At 39.3% G+C, this 26,927-nt stretch overlaps 1 protein-coding gene across 4 annotated transcripts in view; it reads right to left on the bottom strand.

The window, feature by feature from the left end:
- Window positions 1-26,927, bottom strand: part of Pibf1 (progesterone immunomodulatory binding factor 1) — a 188,390-nt gene that overhangs the window by 66,627 nt on the left and 94,836 nt on the right. For all 4 annotated transcript variants that reach the window (XM_028877162.2, XM_028877163.2, XM_037208356.1 and 1 more), the window contains exons 11-13: window positions 14,837-15,002; window positions 11,972-12,122; window positions 6,385-6,475 (exon numbers count right to left, since the gene is read on the bottom strand). In XM_028877162.2, the coding sequence (XP_028732995.1) occupies window positions 6,385-6,475; window positions 11,972-12,122; window positions 14,837-15,002 (408 nt within the window). The remainder of the gene's footprint in view (window positions 1-6,384; window positions 6,476-11,971; window positions 12,123-14,836; window positions 15,003-26,927) is intronic.

The following is a 26,927-nucleotide window of genomic DNA, read 5'->3' on the forward strand; positions in this document are numbered from 1 at the left end:
TGCCTCTGAGTGCTGGGATTAAAGGCATGAGCCACCACATCCAGCTCCAATGAAATATCTTAATGTTAAATTTGTTGGTTTAAATGTTGCTTTTAACTATATTTGTAAACTATTTTAGGTCACTAGCTCCACTTCTGTTTAATTAATTAAAAAATCCTGATTATTATCAACCACACTTTCATCTTCTTTCTCACCCTTCATATACATCCATACAAACATACGTGTGTGTGTGTGTGTGTGTGTGTGTGTGTGTGTGTGTGTTGGGTATAGTTTTCCATATTTTTGTTTCTCATAGAACTTACACTTTAGAGTTTTTTCTAAAGAACAATTTCTCCACAAATGTCTGCTAAAGCTACACACTGGTTATTTGTGTAAGACTGACTGCAAAAGCATGAACATGGTCAAATTCAATTACAAAGAAGTACAGATGAGAGGGGATTTTTATGCAAATATAATTCTGTGTTTTCTACTAAGAGATGAGAGATGCTTGAGACAATGAGATGCAACAGTCACCTCTAAACAGCATTCTGAAGACGATGGGGACTTGGCAATGTCAAGTGAAGTACATTACACCGCTCACTTGGTTTGGGTAATCTGTTTTAGCATAATGCTCTTATGCAGATATGGTGACAAAATGAAAAAGATCCTATGACATAAACCAGGAGGTTCTGTGCCAGTGCTCTAGTGTTAACACAGGGACAGTATCCTAATGAGTGTCCCTGGTTTGACTTAGGACATTTTGAGAGACAAAACCCTCAACGCAAGAGAAGGTATTACAGCCTGCGTACAAAATGCCCTAGAAACGTATCTGTAGTCTCAGGGATCCCACACCTCCTCTTTCACCACTGGCACCGAGCACACACATGTAGCATGCACATATGTGTAGGCAAAACTCTCACATGCGTAGAGTAAAATAAGAAAATACAAAAAAGAATTTTATTTGTTTAAATATTTATTTATTTATTATGTATACAGCATTCTATCTGCATGCATGCCTGCAGGCCAGAAGAAGGCACCAGATCTCATTACAGATGGTTGTGAGCCACCATGTATTTGCGGGGAATTGAACTCAAGGCCTCTGGAAGAACAGGCAGTGCTCTTAACCTCTAAGCCATCTCTACAGTTCCACAAAAAAAAGAATTAAAAAAATTCTACACTAGCCAGTAGATTTTACAAATTAAAAATGTTCTACAAATGTCTCCCAGCATCCAGATCAGCCCAATCAAAGAGGTACACACCAAGACAACAGTGCTCGGGTGTCACCCGTGTAGTATGTTAGCATGAGCGATACGCAGAACCAGAAAATCTTGTTTGCTACTTTCAAATAGTTGCTACTCAAACAAAAACATTACTTCAGATTTTCAAGTTTGGTCATGTCAAGGAGTTAATTTTATTTTAATTCACTCTAATTATATAAGCCCCTTTGGCTTTCCACAATTGTGTACCAGAAAGAGCTTTAAAGATTTTAGTAATTTACTTATGCTCACACGAAACTTCAGAGTGTGAATTACCTTACTGTACACTCACACGTTGATCAGAGATTTTAGTTATATTTCCAGTGAGGAACACAAACCACGGCCACTGTAACCTCACAGGAAACTGGCACTAGAGTGCCGTCAGGAACAGTTCACATCAAAGAAAGCACATGTCTGTTTCATGTATTTTAAAAGGCTTCATTAAAAATTTAAAACAAAAATATTTTAATTGAATTATTTTAACTGGTGTCCAGGGAGAAATTTTGGAACCCTGGCTTTTCTAACTGCACAACTGACTTAAGACTGTACTAACTGATATAACCACCGAGTGTTTACTGGACACTTACCCTAGGCCAAACACTGTGTAGTGACCTTCATATACATTTTCTCAATTTAACTTTTAAAATATTCTTTGGGTAGCAAGAGGCAATTATTAATTCTTTTCATGGGCTTTACTACTTATTGACAGTAACATAGCACTCAAAACCGAAAAGCCTAAAAAATCAAAGTTTTAGGTAGTTATTGAAAATGGTTTTTGACCAGACATGGTGGTGCACACCTTTAATCCCAGCACCTGGAAGGCAGAGGCAGGTAGATCTCTGTGAGTTCAAGGCCAGCCTTATCTACAAAGAGAGTTCTAGGACAGCCAGGGATGTTACACAGAGAAAGCCTGTCTGGAAAACCCGAGGACACAAATGAGAATGATTTCTAACTCCGTTTTAAGGCTAGCATACAATGTAACAGATTTCAGCAGGCTATGTCACACGTCCCTGCCACCATCCTTTCTTCTCATGCTCAGCTCTCCTTTCTCATGCCCTCTTCCCATTGCAACTATTTATTATTTATTCCCCAGTTAGCATATTTTAAAGAATATTCATTGATAGGAAATATTCATGATGGAATGCTAGAGTTAAAAACTAAACTACTAAAAATGTATAATGTCCAAAAAGTACAAGGAAATTAATGTTTGTATAAATTTCTGATTGATTATTTTGAAAAATGGGATTAACAGCAATTTAACTAATTTTTAAAATAAAATATTTATAATCAATTAAATGTTAACATAAAATATTTATTATTGGCTGTTAAATATATAAAATTTTAAATTAAATTAAGTATGAATGAGATACATCATATAGCAGTTGAGAAATCTGTTCCTTTGAATTTTTAATGCACTTTTGCATAAGCTGATATATAATGACAAATTTATTATGCAAGCACTCCATTTACTGCTATGAGTCATTTTATATAACTCACTTTAAATTTGCATTGCTTTAATTTCAAATGCCAAAGACTAATAAGTATAGATTTTCTAAAGGCTACATTGCTCATCTTAAATAAATTTCAAGAGGGCACAAGGCAATTGCTTTCTATATAAATAGCCCTTAAGGAACCAAATGTTGATTGTGCATTCTCCAAAAGTGCATCAAATCCTAAAATGGATTAGGTGCCAATACTCAAATTGTGCACATAGTAGGCCTGCAATAAGTTGTTGAATGAATAGGTGTAGGGATGCACACATGTCCTCTTGGATGTCTAGACTTACACTCTCTTCCCTCAGTTTAGATGACCTGAGAAGCACTTCCTCAAAATAGCCCTCTGGCTCACCAGGAGAAGAATGCCTGGCACAGCTGGCAGGGGTATTAATAGCATACCCATTAGGCACTTGTTCAGGCTCCCAGATAGCTCGGTGATAGAATCTTCAGAAATATTTGGACAGTGAAGATCATTTGGACTATGAATCACTTGTGATTCTTTAAGTCTTTGGGAATTCAAAACCAAACCAAACCAACCAACTTCTGGTTTTAGAAACTTCTTTAAAACACAAGGTGCAAGAGCAACAATCAGATTTAATTTCTAAGCTCAGCATTTGGGGCTATGGAAGCTTACAAACAGTGAGCTTCTTTCTCCCTATAGAAACATCTATAGGATTCAGAGAGTGACCTTGTCTTTCCCTACAGAAACATCTATAGGATTCAGAGAGTGACCTTCTCTTTCCCTACAGAAACATCTATAGGATTCAGAGAGTGACCTTCTCTTTCCCTACAGAAACATCTATAGGATTCAGAGAGTGACCTTCTTTTTCCCTACAGAAACATCTATAGGATTCAGAGAGTGACCTTCTCTTTCCCTACAGAAACATCTATAGGATTCAGAGAGTGAGCTTCTCTTTCCTACAGAAACATTTATAGGATTCAGAGAGTGTGAACTTCTCTTTCCCTACAGAAACATCTATAGGATTCAGAGAGTGAACTTCTCTTTCCTACAGAAACATCTACAGGATTCAGAGTGTGAACTTCTCTTTCCTACAGAAACATCTATAAGATTCAGAGAGTGAACTCTTTCCTACAGAAACATCTATAGGATTCAGATGCTAAAATACACTTTCCCATTAAGCTTCAAGTTTGAGTATTTTACCAAACATTTTTCTGCTAATAGAGGTCTCTTACTCATGAAACTACCCACATTTCTATTCTTTTCTAGGGAACAATGAACTAAAAAAAACAGATATATTTAAAAATTGCAAAATATCCTGAATCAGTCACATCAGCCTTTGAGAGCACCAGGAAGGGATAGGACAGGAACCAATTTTTCAAATAATATATAACTTAGAAGCACCCGAACTTCTACTAAACAAAATTAATTATTCTAGCTACAAACTGACACTTTCTCTTCATCTATTTGTGATCTAGATTTTTCAAATATTTAATCAATAAACAACATAAGTTCTTAAGCATTCCTTCTTACTTCCTTTAAAGTGGCATCCCAAACTACCTTAGATAGTCATAAATTATTCTCTTTATGCTGTTACATCCACCTCTTCAAACTATCTACAAGGAACTGGAGATAACGGCTAGGTGGTTAAGAGTGTACACCACTCTATAAAGACCCACACTTTGTTGCCAGCTCCACGACAGGCAGCTGACAACCTACAGCTTAGGAGATCTGATGGCGTCTTTCAGATGTACACGTGCACAGACATATACACATAGATCTGAAACTCCTTCTCCTACTCTGTAGGGACCTGAGCTCACATGTGCACAGACATGTACATAAATACATGTGTGTGCACACACACATACTTTTAAGAAACAAAAATCTTAGCCGGGTGGTGGTAGTGCACGCCTTTAGTCCAGCACCTAGGAAGTAGAGGCAGTACAGATCTCTGAGTTCAAGTCCAGTCTGATTTACAGAGTGAGTTCCAGGATAGTCAGTGTTATACAGAGAACTCCTGTCTTGAAAAAACAAAAACCAAAAAAAACCAAAATCTGTTTTTTTAAAAATTGAAAAAATCTTCATAAATATCATAAGATAGATTTTCTTATGCTGTATGTTTCTGAATTTCCAAACTAGCCCTCATAAAACAACAGACTATTACTTCTGAAACCTTGAACATTCAGATAAAAAATGTTTTTTGAACTAGGTATTCTCCACTGAGCTAGGGAAGGTCAGAGAATAAGATGTGGTTGTTGACCATGAAGAACTTCTATCTAGGTGAGGAAATTACACGGGCAATGATGTTTCCTTAAAAAGGGAAACATGTTACTGTGATGTAGAGAAAATAGATGTTTACAAGTGGAGATGTAGTATTACTGTCATTCTGAGTAGAGAGGCAAACAAGGTTGCTGGTGCGGGGCCACCCTGTGGAGGGGCTGGCCAGTCTGGCAGAAGTGGAGCCGTGGACATTTCTGTACAGCAGGATGAACTTAGGGAGAGGGGCTCTCAGCACTCACGGCTGCAGATGTCTGCTGGTGGAGTGGAGACAGCTTTCAAGCAGGACTGCACCGTGTGCTTAGGACATCCTCTAACCAGTTCTCTGGGTCTGCACAAAGCCTTAGCTGTAAATGCTCTTTTTCTCTCTCCTTCTACCTCCCTTCCTCTCCCCTTGCCTGTCTTTCCACCCACTTCTCTTCTTTCTTCATTTCTTTTTCTTCCTAAATAGGCCACAGACTGGCCTAGAATGGATTATATGGCTCAGGTAGAACTCGAGACTCAAGTTTTAAGACCACCCTGCCCGGAGGTGGGGATCAGGTGTGCACCATCTCATGTGGCTCGTAGCCTTGGGTGGTTTATGTTTTATATGAACTGGCAATCTCACAGGATCTAGAATCATCAGGAGACAAGCCTCAGAATGTCTGTAAGAGATTACCCTGATTAGATTAACTGAGGTGGGAGAACCTACCCTAAATGTGGGTGGCACCATTCCAGGAGTAGGCGTCCTAAAATGAACATAAAGGAGAAATGGAGCCATGGACAGCATTCATCACATTCTGCTTCCTTACTGTGGATGCAATGTCACCAGCTGCCTCATGCTCCTGTTGGCACAACTTCTTCATCAGGATGGACTGTGCACCCTTGAAACGTGAGCCCAAATAAACCACTCCTTCTTAAGTAGCCGTAGTCAGGTGTTTGTCAGTGACAAAACAAGTAACTAAAAAACTGTATAGGTTTCACTACAGTTTATATGCTTTCTCCATTTCCTTCTTTAATACATCTATTTTACTATATATGTTACAAATAATATATTATATATATGAAAATACATAGGCAGATGAATAATAAACAAGAGATGTAAGAACTGAAGGTAGCATAATTAATTAGTTCTAACTTGAAAATTATTGCTACAAAGCATTTATATTTACCTGAAATTAATGTGAAAATAAAATGGCTTTTAAAAAGTTACTGCATCTAATACCATGAAAGTTTTAATGTACACATCTCCTAACCATTAAATTCACTTAAATATAGATGAAGCTCATGGTTATTATCATGTCCTACTTTGTGAACAATTTAATATTTATGAATATTAAGAACAAGTAACTTTATCATTCAACTCAGTACATTATCAAAATGTACTATATAATTACACTTAGCTGGAGTAGATAAGATAAATCGGTATTGATTTTACCTTTGCTTTAGTCGTCTTTTAGCTGTTGTGGGAACATTAGCACCATAGCCATAGGAATAAAGAATCCTTTCAGCCTCATCTTCATTTTCAACTGAAAAATATTAAAATATGTGATGTGAAATAGTGTTTTTCCTTAAAAATCATAGCAGAAGTGAAAGTAAAAGATGATAACAGATTAAGAATCCCAGGAACATTCATAAGGGCTAATGCATAATTTGAGAGAGGTGAAGCATATTAAAGTGTATCCTTGCTTGGAGTTGCTGATTTATTTTCAGAAGGTGTTAAAGGATTACATCACCTGATAGGCTATGTTTTCTTATAGAGCAAAATAACTCAGTTATGGTATTCTAAAGGATTCAAAGGCTTTTTAACATAAGCTATATATTATAGAATTCAACAGAATTATAAAATCAATTTAATAAAGGTAAGTTTTGTTTTGTTTTTGAGACATGTTCTCATGTAGCCTAGGCTTCTCTTGAACTTACTACGTCAAGGATGGCCCTGGGGTACTGATCCTCTTGCCTCCACTTCCTGAGTACTGAGTATATTTCTGATTACAGAAATATACAACCATGCTGGGTTTACACGATGCTGAGGATTGAATCCAAAGCTTCCTAAATGCTAGGCAGAAAATCTACCCTCAGAGCTAATCTCTAATCACTGAAAGATATGCTTGGCATTAATTTTATAACTGTAAAACAATTCAGGGAAAGTAACTTAAAAAATACTGCAATTGTCACAGAACTGCCTATAAGGTGTTTGAACTAATGGATCAGCTTCTTAATGGGTAAAAGTTTAAATGTAATGCCATTTTTATTTTTTTATTTTTTTTGTGTGTGTGTTTGTGTGTGTCTGTGTGAATGTATTTATGTAGAGGTCAGAGGACAACTTGCAAGATTTGGTTCTCCAGACTGAACAAAGGTGATCAGGTTTTGTGGCAAGTGCCCTTATCCATTGAGCATCTTGCTGACCTGTAATGACATTTCATTGAAAACATGGACTAAAAAATAGTCACCAAAGGCCATAAAAATTAGTTTTATCCTTTTTGGTTCTAACTAAAATAGCCAAGGTAATCTCTAACACAATGCTAGAACAGAAGTAGAGCTATCACTGGATACATAATTGATTCTTGTCTGTCTTTTTTTTTTTAAATTTTTTTATTTTTCGAGACAGGGTTTCTCTGTGAAGCTTTGCGCCTTTCCTGGAACTCACTTTATAGCCCAGGTTGGCCTCGAACTCACAGAGATCCACCTGCTCTGCCTTCCAAGTGCTAGGATTAAAGGTGTGCGCCACCACCACCCGGCGATTCTTGTCTGTCTTAAATGGCTCAAAACTCAGAGCAGAGAGAGGTAAATTTAGTTAGCATAGTTGGATACTGATAGAAGCGCTAAATCTGAGTTTAATGTTCAATGATTAATAACTCATACAGTAACTATTCTAGGGATTCAATTATAAAAACAAAGTACTATACAACATGGTCAGAATGCTGGCGGTTTTGAGGGAGCTCTGGGGAAGATCCTGTTTCCTTGTCCTTTTCTACTTCCAAAGATGCTGTTACGCCACAGTCCAGTCCCTTCTCCCAGTTTCAAAGCAAACAGTACAGTATGTTGGATTTTCTCCAGGCCTTTACTTTCCCCACCTCTCTCCTTTTCTCTTGTGATTACACTAAGCTCAACCACATAACCAGGATAATCTTGGCTGTGGAGCCTTAACTCAGTCACAACTGTGAAGCCTCTTTTGCCATCTAAGTTAACATATTCAGAATCCAGAGACTGGGACATAGACATCTTTCTCCGTCTACCATAAATGGACACCAACAGTTCTTTGTCGGATTTACATTTGGTATTTTCCTCGAGGAATCTTCTTGTTTTGGATATCATTCTGTTGTCAGATATAAAACAGTGATTACTTTATTAGGGTCCATGTCTTGGGTACTCATTTATTTATTTTTAAATATTTATTTATTATGTATACAGTGTTCTGCCTGCATGTGTCCCTGCAGGACAGAAGAGGGCACCAGATCTCATCCTGGTTGTGAGCTACCATGTGGTTGCTGGGAATCGAACCTGGGTTCTTTGGAAGAACAGTTGGTGCTCTTAAACGCTGAGCCATCTTTCCAGCCCTTGGGTACTCATTTATTAATCATCTTTTTTGAATGAGTTTGATGATGTCTGCCCCATCTCTTTTTCTCTTATGGCAATTGCTTTCAGGCTGTAGCTTCAAGATCTTCCCCAATTCCAAGAGGGAATGATCCTGTCCTTTTCTGCAGAAGGCTTGCAGCTTCGGCTCTTCCAGAGCCTCATTTCAGGTTAGTATTGGTACGCTGAGGCTCACTGGCGTAAGGATGGCCAAGGCCTAAGCCTTGAACTATTGAACAGTTTCTTTTCTCCTACCCACTGCTCTGCTGCTTTTGTTCATGAGCAAACACGCATGTGCACGTGGGTCTGCTTCCGAGTTCAATCTCTGCCTCACTGTTGTGTGCGTCTTTACAGGACTACCGTGTACTAGCCAGACACTGTAACTTTACGATAAATATTAAAGGCATACAACACCACTCTTGTAATCCCACCCCCCCTTTTTTTTTCCAAATTCACTTTGGCTCTTGTTTTACAGTCTTTGAATTTTCATAAAGTAAAATATAGAAGAGCATGTTGGAATTGTGTTTGAGACAAAATCAGATCATAAGGACAGAATTCATGATAGATTTCTTGACACTAAGGGAAAGGTCCCTTATTTTTCTTACGTGGTGATATTTTATTTGTGCTCTAACAAATAAAGCTTGCCTGGAGGTCAGAGGAAAAAGCCAGCCACTATAGTAAACAGAGGTCAGGCAGTGGTAGCACATGCCTTTAATCCTAGCATTCGGGAGGCAGAGATTCATCCGGATATCTGAGTTCAAGCCCACACCAGGAACAGAGATAGACGTGGTGGCACACTCCTTTAACCCAAGCACTAGTTAACCATAGAGGTCTGAAGGTCTGTACAGACAGACAAGAAGTAATAGAGCTGGGCAGAGAGAATTGAGATGGCAGGGACAGAAAGGGATATAGGTGTGAGTATGCAGGAAACAGCTCTCTCTTGGGCTGAGGATTTCCTCGTGGTAAGAACTTGTGGCTGGCTTGTTCTATTCCTCTGATCTGTCAATTTTCACCCAATATCTGGCTCTGGGTTTTTATTAATAAGACTGTCTAGCAATTCATGTTACACTCTTAGTATTTGTGTCTTTTTAGTGTTTGTAAGCTGACTCCTAAGTATTCCATGGTTGTTCTTTTTTTTTGACACTACTCAAGGAAATTATTTGTATGTTAGCTTTTCCAGTTGAGGGCTTCTAAGTGTGTGTGTGTGTGTGTGTGTGTGTGTGTGTGTGTGTGTACAGTGACTTTATACTTTGGTACTTAGGTGTAGTAGTCATTTCATTTGAAAATGTAAAGGCCGTCTTTTCCTTTCTGGTCTCCCTCTCCTCATCCTCCCCCCTCCTCCCCGCCTTAGACTTGGAGTCTGCCTGCTTCAGCTTCGCCTGCTCCAGCTCCCTGAACAGCGTCCACGGTGTTGTACTTGACTTTGTCCTTTTTGGTAACTAACTAGGACATCTAAGTACCTAAGTCCGAGTTAAACCCAGCTCTGATCTTTATAAGATTATGCCTTCCTTCTGGCCTTATTTCATTAGTATGCACAAAGGCAGTTTACTATGCTGAGGAAGTAGAAACCCTTGCCCTGTTCTCTTTTTAATGGGGAACACATTCAATGTTCACTCCACAGATTTAACAGTAGCCATGGCTTTTCTGTAGATTATCTTTCACAGAGAAACACTTCTATTACTAATCTGCTTAGACAAAATGACGTATGTCTAGTAAAACAATTATATGAGTATGGAACATTTAGATAATAATGTGACATGAAAGGGAAGAGTGAAACATGAAAACTAGAAAGATAAACAGGAGTCTGACTCTATGAATTTGGTTGTTTTTGAAAAGAGGGTCTTGCTATGTAGTCCATACTGGCCTTGAACTTCTGATCCTCTTACCTTAAAAGTATTGATTACTGGGACTATAAGTGTTCAGATCCTGGCCAGTATTTTGTGCTGCAGTATTAGTAAAGCAACAGAGAGACATTAAGCAGGCATATGACAGGGTCAAGGCTGTATTTTACAAAGACCATTGAAGAAGCTGCAGGTAACTCTGGAATGTCCTGAAGTTGTCAGACACTGACTGTGACAATGGGAAATAAGGAATGAAATAAAACATCGCTATAAAAATATAATCCTTCCGTGAAGTGTCTCCCAAATAATGAGAACCTCACCTAGATTCTAATCCAACTCAAGTGAAGTTTGAAGACCCTTTTATAAGAAAGCCAATTCTGAATTTTGAACAGAAATAAGTATAGCTATAGTAATTGCTAATTTGAATGTTAATTTAAAACAACCCTTAAAATTTGAGACAAGACAGATGAATATGGTGGCACAGGCCTGTTTTCCCAGCTCTTGAGAAGCCAAGGCAAGGAAGTCACAAGTTCAAGATCAGCCTGGGCTAGAATGGGCTGTGAGAAATTTGTCTCAAAATTAAAACATATAAGAACAAAAAGGACAAACCCGACAAAGTCGTTTGCTAGAGTGTTCTGCTTGTATGCATAGGGCCCAAAGTTCAACATCCAGTCTACATGACATAAGCCAGGTGCAGTCAGTGTGCTCTGGTCATCAGCAACTGGGCTGGTAAAGGAGGGAGGTTCAGGAGCCCAAGGTCATCCTTTATACAACACAAGTTTAAACAAGTTTGAAGCCCTTCTGTCTCAAAAAAAAAAAAAAAAAATCAAGACAGTATGATGGGAGGAATAAACACATGAAAATTAAGCATCAAAGATTATAATGCAGTATACTATTGAATTTCAAAATTCATGTATCATCTCCCTTTTTAGTTATTTCTCATCTCTGAGGTTTAATTAATACATAAATGATGTTGGCTTAGATCGGGACATCTTCCTGCCTCAGTTTCCCGAGTGGAGGATAACAGGACGGTGTCCCCATGCCCACTATCAGCTTTTGGTGTTGCTGGGGCTTTGGTTTTCACTGCTGTGCTAGGGACCAAATCCAAAGCTTGCACAGAGTAGAAGAGCACTCTACCAGTCAGCGACACGGCAGGCCCTGAGGTAAAATGCTTGCAAACTTTCTGTTCCTAGATCCTGACACAAAGAAAATTTAGTACTTACAGAATGAGTCAATTAAACACATAAAACCTATCAAATTTAGCCTGTTTATTCTTTTGGTTTTTCGAGACAGGGTTTCTCTGTGTAGTTTTGGTACCTGTCCTGGATCTCGCTCTTGTAGACCAGGCTGGCCTCGAACTCACTGAGATCCTCCTGCTTCTGCCTCCCAGTCCTGGGATTAAAGGCGTGTGCCACCACTGACTAGCTTGTATTTACTTTTTGGAATCTAACTATTAAAAATTTATACAAAGTGTTAGAGAAAATCGAGAACACTCTTTACAAATGACCAGCACTTACATTTTGAATCCCTCTCTACCAAGGTATTTTTAGGAAGGATGCTGGCTTTCCTCTGTCATGGTCCAAGTAAAGGGGGGTGGGGCAGACTTACTCTCTGCTGTTTGCATTATTATCTCGTCAAGCTCTTTTTCCAGTTTCTCGTAAATGTCCAACCTCGCCTGATGCTCGGAGTTCTGTGCTTCGAGTTCAGTAATGCGTTTTTCAGAAGAAGACTGGAGACTGTAAAATTCTTTAGTTAAAACCTAGTAGTGGAAGAAGAGAACGACAAAAGTTCAAAGAGGTAAGAATTCCTCAGGCTCACGCTAAAAGAAGAGATGATGCAGAGATATATGTATGCTTTTTCTCCTTTCAGCTATTCAAATGTTAAGAAAAAGCTCCTCAACTACGAGGACTAATGAGGAAATCATGAATTTACTGCCAAGTAAAAATTCTGGTGCTTTCAACTGAAGGTTATAAAATGCTTTGTCAATAATTATATATGCTGAATATAAACGAATTTAGGGGCAAAATTAACATTTGCTTGTTAGAGTTCAAACAGATGCAGCGTGTGAAATCTACCTAAGATCAGTTAGGAGGCAGTCAGCACAGAACTGTATAAAAACAATGTGAGGAGCTCTCCAGCTTTCCATTACTCAACCTGCACTGTCCAGCTTTTAGCATTTTTGGTTTTGGTTTCCTAACAGGCTTGAGTCCAAATCAAAAAGTAAATGTAAGTCCCACATAGGGCAACAGCAGAAATGCCTTTGCAAAGAAAGGTTTCTTAAAAAACTCTTTGAGAAGGATCAAGAGATGCAAATTCTTTGATTATTATTACATAAGTACAGGACAACCTGCTGAGTCCATTTACCAACCTTTTTTAAAGCTGGTGTGGGGCTTGCCAGGCAGCGTGGCAGATAAAGGCACTTACTGTAGTAAGTCTGGTGCCCTGAGGAGTTCAGTCCTGTGACCATGTACAGGTGGCAGAGAACGTACACAACTGTCCTCCAACTTTCACAGATGTGCAGTGGCACAGATGTCCACACAGACACATGTCATTCACACATACAACAATAATAAATTCAAAAACTTATTTTGTCAGGCACGGTGGTGCACGCCTTTAACTCGGGAGGCAGAGGCAGGCGGATCTCTGAGAGTTCGAGGACAGCTTGGGCAGCAAGTTCCAGGACAACCAGGGCTACACAGAGAAACCCGGTCTCGGAAAACAAAAAACAAAAAAATTATTTTATGTTTATTTTATGGTGTCAGGGATTGTGCTTGCTAGGCAACAGCTTTGCCAATGAACTACGTTCACAATCCAGTAATAAAATTGTACGAGTCAGTGTATATAGTTATATGAGGAGCTCTATCCATCTACTATGAAAAAAGTGTATTTGATATCTTATGAAATCCTAAAATATCACTTGATTCTATGACACACAGCTGTTTTTAATCTCACCATAGTGAGATTTATAGTGTCAAGTTCTTCACTATTATAAATAACACTGTGATGAGTATCTGCTCATGAAGCATTTTACATATTTTACATATTTAAAATACAGCCTAACAAATACACAGTGCCAAACTGTTTTCCAAAAACAATATGCTCATCTAGAATGTACAGATCTTTTAAAGTAGCTTTGAATGATAGATCAACAAATACAAAATCCATACATTTAATAAATTAGAAACAAATCTTAGAATTGATTTACATTATAATTTGGGAAAATGCTTTACTACTTGATTAATTTTCAATTATGAAAGGTTTAAAGTTTTTTTTAAACCTTAAAAATTCTTTTGGATTTTATTTTTCTGTGTATGAGTGTTTTGCCTACATGTCTGTCTATGCCAGCAGAGGCCAGAAGAGGGAGGGCACTGGATCTCTGTAACTGGAGTTAGAGAAGGTTGTGAGGCACCAGGGGGTGCCGAGAACACAACCCAGGGCCTCTGAAGAGCAGCCAGCATGGTTACCTATGAGCAACCTATCTCTTCAGGCCCCAGGAAAGGCTTTCAATTGACCAGTTTTCAGTTTCATTATCTTCCATTTTGTATTGATCTATGATTGCATGTTTTCATAACTAAGTACATTCATATGCAGAGAGAAAAACTAGAAATGTAAAATGTTTAGGTTTAGCTGGCATCCAAATACCATGTATTTTAAAATGTAATAAATATTTCCTCTCACTTCTTTAGAAAATTCTTAAAAAATATTGAATAGTCTCTATCTATTCTTCCACTTGTACCACAGAATTAGTTTGTTGGATTAAAAAAAATATGCTGGAAACTGGCCAGTAAGATGGCTTTGCTTCCCAAGTTCCACACTGTAGAAGGGAAAGAACTGGTTACTGAAAGTTGTCCTCTGACTTCCAAATGCCCTCTACCTTGCGCGCGCGCGCGCACACACACACACACACACACACACACACACACACACACACACACACACACACACAAAAGTAAACAAATGTAAAATTTTAAATGCTAAAATAGTAGAAAGTTTTCGTGATGAAAACTAGAAAACATAAAATCCCAACTATCCCCTTTCAAAAGGACTGTGTTTTGTCTCATACACACCATTATACTTCTATCATTTTCTTCATAGTGACTTCATTTTTCTTATATAAGTATTCCCAGTAATTGAAAGCTTTTGGTTGTTAGTATTAAAGAAACCATTTCTAAATTTTTTTGAAAAACAATTTTAGTCATTTTTGGTGCATATATTTCTGCTATTCTGATATCTTTTCTTTCTGTTTTTGAAACAAGGTCTCATTACATAGCTCTGGCTGGGTATGTGGGCCTCAGTCAGACCTGTCACCTGTCTCAGCCTCCAATGTGCTGGGATTCCAGGTGTGATAACTCCTCCTGCCTTAATTTCCTCATTTTCTTGTGAGGATAAGATAGAGTTCTCTAGGAAGAATGAGGCTCTATGTAAATACCATACTTTGGAAGCTTATGTCAAGGGAAAATTGCAGAAAGGTACCTCCAATTTCTTCTGGTATTTTTCACATTCCAACTGGCACTGTGTGAGATTTCTTGCAGTTTCCTCTTGCAGGAGCTGAACACGTTCACTTTCAAAGGACTTCAGCTTACTCTGATGGAGAAATTCAGATACTTTGCTTTCTGTACTTAGCTGGAGTTCTCTGTATCTGAAAGAAAAGAAGGTGATGGGTATCTAGAGTAGCTGAGAGGGTTTATGGGAGCACAGACCTCACTTCTACTCTCCACACCACCATATTATGTTCACACAATTAATACTTTATCTTCATTCAGAAAAGCTTTTATCATTTAGTTAGGCATATGTATGGGAATATGTACTAAAAATATCTACTTGAATATTATATGGAATTTATGTGCCAATTATCAAATGGTATATTTAACAACACAGATGGGCTATTCTCCTTATTTCATAAGTATAACTGTAATAAAAACAATTCTAATTAACATACAAGTATGCTATAGCATACTCTAAGTTTGAAAATATTCCATGTTGATTGTGTTCTAAGAGAAAGCAAAGCAGACACTGTACACTTTTTCACAGAACCCCTATGAATCTAGGAAAATGTTATTAAAATTCACTTACTCAAATAGTGAGCTAGTATCATCTGTAAGAGATAATGGGACTACACTAGACAAAAGGTTGTTCTTTTCCTCTTAAGGAACTTACAATTTTCTGGGGAAGATAGGAAAATAAACATGAAAATCCAAGAGTGGCATGATTGGTTCAATATGATAATCTCGAGGTTATGGGAACACACAGAAAAGAGACCAACTTTCTCTCTCTCTCTCTGGCGCCATGTATGCATGTGTGTGTGTGTGTGTGTGTGTAATCTAAGAACACGGGCTTTAATGCACATGCTGAAGGCCACTTCACTCTTGGCGCACCATCACCTTTGGAAATAGTGTCTCACATGCAGGCTAGAGAAAGCTCCAGGCAGTGCATATGCTATACCTTGTAACAGCAAGACTTTAAGAAAAAGTCAGCTTTAATGCTGTTTTGGAAAGGCCTAGCATTATATGTGAAAAGTTCTTACGATTCCATTAGAAATACTGTTTTAGGGGTTGGAGGGATGGTTCTGTAGGTAAATGCTTGCTGCAGAAGCACAAGGCCTTGAGCTCCCATCCCTCACCTCCCCAAACACAGCCCCGATGGTACACATTCATCATCTCAGCACTGGGGAGACAGACAGGAAGCTCTCTGGTGCGTGCTGCTACACAGAGCAGCTAAATTAGTTCCAAGTTCAGTGAGAGACCCTGCCTCAAAAAGTAAAATCAAGAGCAACTGAAGAAGACACTTGATAGTGACCTCTGACCTCCACACCCATACACAAGTGTACATTGTGCCCTCAATATATGTGTACACAAACATGTACACACATACTTTTTTATATGGAGAAGCACACATAGGTAAAATTATATGCTGAAATATAGTTCATAAACCACAAAGCTCACCCTTTTAGGTAAGGACAATTCAAGAGTATTTAATAAATTCACAAAGTTATGCACCTGATACAACATTTGTAGTGTGTATACATGTGTGTGAAGGTCAAAGGTAAAGTATGCACACCATTCCTTGGGAACTTCCCATCTTGAGTTATGAGACCAGGTCTCCCTGAGACCTCTCACTGATCAGGCTAGGTTGGCTGGCCAGCAAGTTCCACATTCAGGGATCTTCTTGATTCCTTCCCAGTGTCGGGGATGACAAGTACGTCTCTCCATGCCTGGCTTCGTGGTATGTGGCTTTCGGAGTCGTTCTCTACCCATTTTTTCTCTGACCTCGACAACTACTAATTTTCTTAAAATAAATTTGCTTACTGTGAATGTCTCAAATAGATTCATATACTTAGTCGGGTTTGATGTTTTCAAGTCTCCCTCATGTTGTAGCATGAATCAATACTTCATTTCTTCTTATGGCTGAATAATATGCCACTTTATGGATATACCATATTTGTTTATCCATTTAACAGTTGATGAGCATCTGAGCTGTTCCTGCTTTTGGTCTATTATGAGTAATGCCACTATGAACATTTGTATGCAAACTTTTATAAATACGCTTTCATTTCTTGTAGTCAAAAGGAAACCCTATTAACTATTCGAGGAATTATCAAACTATTTTCCAATAAAGTTGTATCACTTTATATCCCATCAGCAACAAAAAGCGTGACAGTTTCACCAACTTCTTTTAACCTTTATCAATGTCTACATTATTACAGATATTCTAATGGGTTTCAGTGATACATATTTATCATGCTCAAAAATTTATTAATTCAGTATTTTACTGCAATGGAAATGTCTTTTTACTCTATAGGTCAGGTTGTATTGCAAATTTAAATGCATAAAACACATGAAATCATCTAGCATGATGTCACACACCTGTAATCTCATATTGGGGAGCATGAGGATAGGGAACTGAAGGTCATCCTAGCCTACATAGCAAGTTTAAGGCCAACCTAGGATTTTTTGAGACTGTCTCAAAAAAAAAAAAAAAAAATCAACCCATGCCAACCAACCTCACACACCATCATGTCAATACTTTTTCTGAATACCAAACTGCAGGACATATATAAACCATGTAACTCAAGTAGATTGGAAAAGCAATTGAGAATGAGGTGCTGACCTTTAAGGTAATTTGTTTTGGAAAGACTCATCTGAGAAATTGGTCTTTTATGGGTTTAGACCACTTTAGGTGGTTTTGATACCAATGGCAGCTTCAAACAGGCAATTAGACTAGCTCTAAGCACCACTTGCTCTTATCCACTACCTGGCACCTGAAAATTCAGTTCAGCTCTCATGTTCTTTCCCTGTATGAAAACACAAAGCAGCAGACACCATTCAGACACTTGGAATACAGGCAACTCAACAACAGAAAACAAGAAATGTCTCCTAGAAATCCTAGTTCAGTTTAGGAACGGAGCTTCTCCAAAACCAAATGGTAATTCTCAACACTAATCATATCGTTTTACCAGGGAAAGAACTTGCCTTCAGTCATTATGTCTTTGTAATGGTCTTGATTATTTTAATTTGCTAAATTGACCTGAGAAACGCTGAGCAAACATAATAGCTACAAAAGCAGGTCTAACAGTGAGGAACTAACTGATGACGTCAAGAGCTCGGCCTGCAGTTTCAGGTAACGCCCACTTAACTTGTTTTGCTCACATAACCTGTTGCGTTCTCCCGTGCTGACTCAGACCTCTCATCTCCGCCGCCTCTCACACTGCACACTTACTTGAACCAAGTCAGCACTGTCCACACAACAACTTCATGTTTGGCATTCTACTTGAGCAGAGTAACCTTGAGAGGTCAAATTTCCTATGAAGCGCAACCAGAATCTCTGCCTCTCCTCGCAGCCATCCTGTCCTGAGCCTGGTATCTGGCTACATTTGTCCTTACGATGTATTTGTAACTGGTTCTAGTTTTCATAAGAGCCACCTAGACATTAAACACCACTTCAAAGCAAGAACAGAAAGTCCTAGAGTGAACTGTTTAAAGAAATAGTCACTGCAACAGAAACTTAAGAGCTAGAAGAACAAAGAGCAAAAAGGAGAAGCAAAAATCTGCTGTTACATAGGAAGTTACAAGAAAGTTAAACCTCAACAAAAGTCTTCCAAGTTGGGGCTGGGGGAGAGCCGGTCAGTAGCGTTGGCCTCACAAGCATGAAGAGGCGAGTGGCATTCCTAGAGTCCCCGGAAACCAAAGCTAAGTGGGTGGTCTGAGCTTACAATCCCAGTCCTGAAGAGGCAGAGTCAGGCAGATGTCTGCAGCTCCCTACTGTATTGTGTCAGGCAGATGTCTGCAGCTCAGCGAATACTGTATTGTGTGGAGAAGAAACCCAACCCAACCCATAGAACACCAGAAGAACGACACTTGAATTTGTCCTTTAACCCCGAGAAGTGCCTGCACAACTGGGTGCACACAAGCACACACGCAGGCCCAAATGAAGGGGGTGGGGGGATGTGCTGGCAACGAGATCATAATGCTAAGTAACATCTATTTTCAGACCTTTGCTCTGGTTTTCTATCCTTCCTTCTTCTTTTGGCCTCTCCACCCCAGCTCTTTGAGATAGGATCTTCCCCAGGTTAGGCTGGCTCTGGGCTCACTGTGTAGGGCAAACAAGACCTTGCATGCTGATCCTCCTACTTCTAGCTCCCCAGTGCTGAGATTACAGGGGTGTGCCACTGCACCAGGAGTCATTTATTTCCGCTCCTTCCGCCTCCCCTACCTGTCCTTCTCCTTCTCCTTCCTTCCTTGCCCTTTTCCTTCCTTGTTGGCAACTGAACAGACTCCAGCGCTCTGCTTCTAAGCCTCATTCTTCCCATTAGGAAACTGATTTCATTTCAGTTCTTCATTCAAATGAGAAATAACTGCTTTTTCAACTTGGCCTACAAAATATTTATGGCTCCCCCTACATTAAAATTGGACATGCATTCGGGAACACAACTACCTAATCTCATTTTGTAGATAGGCAGTGCATGGCAAAGTACCCAAAATGTATTGTATTCAGTGGTAATGTTCATGCAATTAACACAACCAGGAAATGATCCGCATATTAGGAAATTTACCAGCTGCACTTGTTTGGAAGCAGGATGATGAAATGGTTGAGGCAGAGCACTTGTCTGAATAAAGCAGGACAACAGAGTATAGAAAAGGGAGGCCGGAGGCTGGGCAGTGGTGGTGCACACCTTTAATCCCAGCACTCGGGAGGCAGAGGCAGGTAGATCTCTGTGAGTTCGAGGCCAGCCTGGGCTACAAAGAGAAACCTTGTCTCGAAAAACCAAAAAAAAAAAAAAGAAAAAAAGAAAAGAAAAGAAAAGGGAGGCTGGACCTCCTGACTCCAGGCAGTTTGGCGAAAATTAAGCTCAGTGGCAGCATGAGGGAGGGATTCTCAGGAGCTGCAGGAAAAGCGCCCGCAGAGAAGGCAACGCTGCTACAGTGCTTTAAGATGGCTACTACAGGGCATTTTCCTTCTAACTCTGTAAGTGACTGGGGCAAAGGCTTCTGGAACTGTTCTGTACTTGAAAGCAATGCTTCAACACAGAAATGTCCCTGGACCTCCAGCCTTTGGTGCAGTTAGCTGTAGGAAATGGGAGCTGACAAGAGCAGAAGCTAACGGATGTAGTCAGATGAGAATAAAATCTTGCTCATAGCATGACTGCTGCTTATATTTCCATTTATTTCCCTCTTCCTTTGCACAAGTAATTTATCACATTTCGTTTGAATTGTGTGACTAATTAAACGAAGTCTTAGGGTAAAACCCACTACTTCCAACTCCATTTCTCCTTGTAGACACAACCAGTTTCTACTCTTCTTTGTAATCTTCTATAGCACCCCCAAACAGTCTCCATGACTCTTCTCTTTTTTCTTTCTTTTCTTTTTTTTTTTTTTGGGACAGGGTTTCTCTGTGTAGCTTTGGAGCCTGTCCTGGAACAGCCCAGGCTGGCCTTGAACTCACAGAGATCCGCCTGCCTCTGCCTCCCCTCAAGTGCTGGGATCAAAGGCGTGCGCCATGGCCACCTGGCTTGACTCTTTTTTACCTACAGCCCCTTTCCTCACTTTCCATTCCTTGGACTACTTTATTTGGCTCCCATTCATTTACAGTGTGAACACAGTCATGATTAATTCCATCTCACTGACTAGTTCTAAGGTGAGAAACACTTAGATGGTGCTTGGACATGCTGCTGAGTCTTCATGCTTTTTCAAGGAACATCCTAAAAACTGCCTGCTGTGCACGAGTGAATGCTTCCATCATGAAGCGGCATTGTTGGATCACATATTTAGAACTCCAGTATGCTAGCCAGGCATGGTGAAGGTCACCTTTAATCCCAGCACTTGGGAGGCAGAGGCAGGTGGACCTCTGTGTTTGAGGCCAGCCCAGTCTACAGAGAAAGTTCCAAGACAGTCAGGGCTACACAGAGAAATTCTGTCTTAAAAACAAACAAACAACCTACCTCCCCAAAACAACCCAACCAATCAAACAAAATACCCCTTTTGTATACTGTCCAATTTCATTCCTTAAATAGTTATATCAACATAAGATGATACCGGAGATATATAAATGATGGTTTTTCATATCTTCACAAAAATTTTCATTACCTAGAAAATATTTGCTATGTATGTTTTATGAATTAACTCTTTAATATTGCTTGTCAGCTTTCTCTTTGATATAATTTGCAAAAATCTTTTTATATGCTGAGGATAAATCCTCCACTAAGTAGTGGAGGATCTGGAGGGTCTGCCTAGTGTTTATTCAATCATCAGGAAAACACGCGCGCGCGCACACACACGCACACGCATACACACACACAGACACACGCACACACGCATGCGCACACACACACATACACACACAGACACACACACACACAGACACACACACACACACACACACACACGGCAAAACAAAACTTTCTATGTTATTAAGTACTCTTATCAATGTTATTTTTATCTGTATCATGATTTTCTACTCTATTAATTCCTCTACCATTAGACATTTAGTCTCCTCCCTCATTTCTTGCCTAATCCCTCCCATCAAACAATCCCAGTGTATTTGCCTAACATTACAATGAGCTTTCTTCTGAATCACGTCTGAATTTCCAGAAGGAAAATACATGTTTTAATGAATCAGGTTGCTCTAAACCCTACTGAGCAATACCAGCATAATTTAAAGTTGATGGGTCATTACTGTTCTAACTTTGGTAGAGAATATTCTTATTTGTTTCCCCATCCTCTGACATACTTCTTTTCAAAGGAGAAGACTGATTCATCATTTTCACACATATTTAGATACTATTTGTGGATGTCACTAAATCACAAGAATTTATATTATGAGAAAGATCCTAAGGAAATGATAGTGATTATAAGGGGAAATCTTGGAAAAGGAGGGGAGAGGGACAGTTTTACCTCTCAGGGTTTGACTTAGAAGCAATTTCACTAATGGCAACTCCAAATTTTGATAAGACAAATTGCAACACTTAGCAGGTAGAGGAAGGAGGTTCACGAGTTTAGGGTCATTCTCAGATATATAGAGAGTTTAAGGCCAGCTGGGGTATTTGAGATACCATCTCAAAAACAAACAAACAACACAACAAAAAAAAAAAAAACCCTCCCAAACCAAAACAAAAGAATAATTACTATTTATTAGAGATTCATTTCATGTTGATGTTAAAATAGAAAATACTATGTGAGATTGTGTTTTTGTCCATACATACCCAGAAACCAAATCAAAATTCTTTTAAATGAAAAGTGGGGCATCAATTACAGGAGCTTAAGTATATCCCCATGAAGTTATACACAAAGCTCTGGTCACGTGGGTCTTTCCTTCAGCACTGTGGACTTTTCCAAATTGAAAAGCAATCAGGTACGGAAAACGGAGAAAACTCCCATCAGTGTGGAACTACGATTACCAGAGGGCATGAGAAAAGAATGTAAAAGGCAGTGGATATCTGTGCAAACGTTTCTATCACTGAGGGTTCTTCACCCAGCTAGCTTTGCAGCTGTAATACTACATCTGTCATTTTTGGCTTACAAGCTAATTCTTTAATGAATGTGAGAGATGTCTTTTTGCTGAGTTAAAAACGCTGAGTATGTTTAACAACTGTACCATGGATTTATGAGAATTTCAAGCATGCGTTTCGAGTAATTCAATGCATCTATCATATCATGATCAAATAAAATTGTAAGGCCATTAATAAAATAAACACTATGTAGTAATATTTGGCAACTTTGTTAAGGCAAAAAGTAGGTTTTCCAGGTATGTACTTAACTGATAAAATAAAAGTACTTAACTGAAAGAAATAGAAGAAAGGAATGCTGTCTTAAAATAAACCAGAGCATACAGGTCAGAAACTTTCAGAGTAAAACATTTTCTAACAGTGCTGCTTTCTGTTTTGTCTTTTTGGGAAATGTGACAACACTGAAGAGTCTGCCTGACCTACCCTTGGAGCCAAGAGTATGCACTGTACTTGTGTTTCACTGCACTCAAACTCCACCCCGCGCTCCTTTCACTGTTTGTGTGTACAAAGAAAAGAATGAGATACATGAACTGCATTAACATCATTAACCTAAAAACATCATTAGGAGAAGCACCTTTTTTTTTTTTTTTTTTTTTTTTTGCGCAGCAGCATGCGCCTATGAGGCTATCTATGATCCCAGCTATCCCAGTTACTCAGGAAGCAGGAGGACTAGAGGCTTGAAGTCAGCTTGGTGATGCCCTGTCTTTCCCTAAGAAGACAACAGAGGAGGTGGTGTATAATTCTGGGGCTGCTCGCTTGCCCACCATACTCAATGCTGAGTCTTAGGCTCAGTCCTTAGTACTCCATCAAGAGAAAGAAAGAAGAAGGAAGGCCCTCTGGACGCTGCTTTGCTGACAAACAGCATGAAGCAGAGACAGACAGTAGCAGGGTGGAGGCAAACCACGGAATACCAACTACTGTAAGATTCAAAGGGAGTGAAGAAGTCACTGGTGCTGATTTCTGGAGAAAAGTCATGTCCTAAAAAAAACTTAACTTGCAAGAAATGGTTCAGGACTGCAGGAGAACACTCCTCAATGGGGATTTAGAAATGAGAGTCCTGGGTTTTCAAACCTCTTAGGTTTGGTAACCTGGATCATCAGATTTCTTTCCAAATGGAAAGGATGACTCCTGAGCGTGATTTTATATATTGTCTCGTCTGGGAACATCACCTGAATTATCTGTACAATTTCTAAGAATTTGAAATATCATGGCTCTGCCTTAGGCCAAATTCTCTAGGGACCCCCCAAAAAAAATTTACTTGAGTTGGGGGCAATTAAATGAGCTAAGACAAGCAAAATGGCTACAGTGGTGTCTTACACAATGAAAATATTTGTTTCCTTGAGTACAGAGTTCTTGTCTAGTTCATATTTGGATGCCAGCATCCAGCATATTAGTGGATACACTTGTAATTCATAATGAATCCTTACTGAAAGAACTAAGACTTTCAGGTGCTGTAAATTTTAAATTGCTAAATAGGTTAATAACAGGCTACAAAACAAACCCTCAGAAACCAATCTGATAAAGGACAATTTTTTTTTTCTATAGGATGACAAAGCTAGTGAGTTAAGATGATTAACCTAGGGTTATGTGTCAGTGTGAGATAAAAACAAATTATACGGAAAGAAGAAAAGAGAAAGCAAAAATGATTACAGGTTAGGTATGACTGAGCTATAAGAAAGATTAAAGTTGCTAAAAATGTACAGCTTGGATAATGATAATGATGGTACAAAGACATGACAACATTCTAGAAACATTTAACAAACAGAAATGCAAAAGAAAGACCAATGTAATATGATAGAACCTAAGTTCTGTAATGAGTTAAAATTACAAAATTTAGACAATTTTAGGAGGCGAAGTGGCCTACTCACAAGAACATAATGAACCCTGTCACGAGGACACACAAAAACAATAAAAACAAGAGTGAAGAGAAGAGTCCAACGACTTCGGCAGTTCACATTCCTCATCTCTTCACTTCTCACATTAGAACACTGGACTAGGCAACTACTTCTCAGTTATTCTGTAAAGTGTTACCTTGTGACTTTCAAACAAGGAGACAGTACATATACCATGCCAGCTAGGCATTCAGTGAATACATATACTCTAACCATATATTTATTTTTTTCTACCTGTTCATCAAATGAAAGCAGCTAATAACATTACAAAAATATTTATATGCTTAGGATCTAATCATCTATTTATGGCTAGAGGCACATGAGATTGAAAATGAAGTGCCTAATATAATTATAAGAACTAAAAAATATGAATTAAAAGTAAACATTTAAAGCGACCTATAGTTCATTATTTTGAAGAAATAACTTTGCAAGTATTTGGGGGTTCTCTCATTTTCTTTTTCTTTTTTAAATAGAGTCTCATGATCTTCCTATGTAGCCAAGGATGACCTTGAATACCTGATCCTCATGCCACTCCCTCCCAAGTGCTGGGAATGCAGGCCTGTACCAATCTGCCTCCATATGCTTTTCCTGTTTTCATACCCACGCTGGCTTTCTTTTGTTCTTTAGGATGGAGGAAAGTTGGTGTATTAACCACTATTGTCTTTCATGTGCTACTGCAATCATAAATCAAGTTATGGTTATATACATGTAACCATACACACACACAACATACACCATAACCATATATCCAATGTCCAGCCATATTAAGTATGAAGAGAAACAACTAGAGTAAGGAGATAAAAGTGTGAAGGTACATAACTGAAAGGTGAAGAAAGACAACAGGGAAGGTGCTCCACAAACTCAGCAATAGCTTCCCATCCAAACTGAACTCCATGTACTTCTGTGCTCTTTCTATATAGAGAGAAAAAACATGAAGTTGAGTGAACAGGGATAGGGGAAGATCTACGAGGAGGTGGGGGAGGGGAAGAATAGGATCAATATGTATATTGTACAAAAAGATTAAAGAAAAAGAACAAAGCATATAAAAGCTCTCTGTAGGAAGAGGAAAAGCTTCATTTGGGGTCAGGAGTTGAAGGTTCAGGTCACTAGAGTGTGGTGCTAAGAGGAACTGGAGAGAATAGATATTTCCCTTGCTGTGAACAAAGACAGCTCCATGCTTTCTGAGCATTCCCAGTCTGTACATGAGCAGAAGAAAAGGCCTTCCCTGAAATAATCCTTAAAAAGGGCATGTCACAGGCCGGGCGTTGGTGGCGCACGCCTTTAATCCCAGCACTCGGGAGGCAGAGCCAGGCGGATCTCTGTGAGTTCGAGGCCAGCCTGGGCTACCAAGTGAGCTCCAGGAAAGGCGCAAAGCTACACAGAGAAACCCTGTCTCAAAAAACAAACAAACAAACAAAAAAAGGGCATGTCACTTCTTACTGATGTCCTTTTGGTCCTTTGCATTGAGTATTCATTCACTCATTATTTTGAAAGGGAAAAAACAGGATAGGAAAGACACAGCTGATTGCAAAGATGATATGGGATGTGAATTCTGAATGTTGACAATGTTCACGTAAAAAGTAAGGCACTGGTAAAAGCAGAAAGGAAGAACACACTAACTGGCTATTTAATACCAAATGGTCAGCCCTGAAAACATACATACAAGTAAAAGATTATATGACTGAGCAGGTTGTATTTATGTAGTTAGGAATATATATGTATGTATATACCAACAATTAATGAAGAAGAGGCCATAATTTGAAAGATAGGAGGGGCATATGGGATGTTTTAGAGGGAGGAAAGGGAAGAGGAAAGAATGTAATGATTATAATCTCAATTAAAAATAAAAAAGTGGGAGCAATGGTATGTAATACGCATCTGATACTTATGTCTACAATAAACCTTGCAACCACACTGAAAATAAGTTTTGAAAATTTTTACTAAGAAAACTTAGCAGTTACAGTTCAAAGTTCATAAACACACTAGGAAAAAAAAATAGGCTGTCCCAGTTGCTGGTCAGCAAGGAAGACTCATGCGGGCAGGTTACCCCACCAAAACCCCCCATCGGACTCTGCAATCTACAAGATCCACACCCTACACCAAACCTACCCATCCCCCTCTGGCCCCACTGACTTCCCGAGACACAGAATCTGCCAGCTCTCACTGGACCAAGAGGTGAGTGACTCTTCTCCCACCCAGGGTCCCACCTCTAGGACCTAGGCCCTGGGACACAACCAGTCCTCTGGAACCCCACCCATCGCTGCCCCAGTTGCAGGCCAGCAGGGAGGATTCCTAAGGACAGGCTCCCCCACCAAAATTCCCCATCGGACCCTGCAAGCTACAAGACCCACGCCCTACCCCAAACCTACCCATTACCCTGCGACTCCAGTGGCTTCCTAAGACACAGAATCTGGCAACTCTCACTGGACCAAGAGAGGCTTCCTGAGACACAGAATGCACCAGCTCTCATTGAACCAAGAGCCCTGATAGGACAAGAGTGGCTCCATAAGACATAGAATCAGCCAGTTCAGATTGGACCAAGAGCAGCTCCCTGAGACACAGAATCTGCCAGCTCCAATTAGACCAAGAGCTAAGATTGGACCCAGAGTGGCCCCCTAAGACACAGACACAGCAAGCACAAATTGGACCAAGAGCAGCCCGCTCAGACACAGGC

The sequence above is a fragment of the Peromyscus leucopus genome, chromosome 9 (genome assembly GCF_004664715.2).
Source record: "Peromyscus leucopus breed LL Stock chromosome 9, UCI_PerLeu_2.1, whole genome shotgun sequence".
Lineage (NCBI taxonomy): Eukaryota > Metazoa > Chordata > Mammalia > Rodentia > Cricetidae > Peromyscus > Peromyscus leucopus.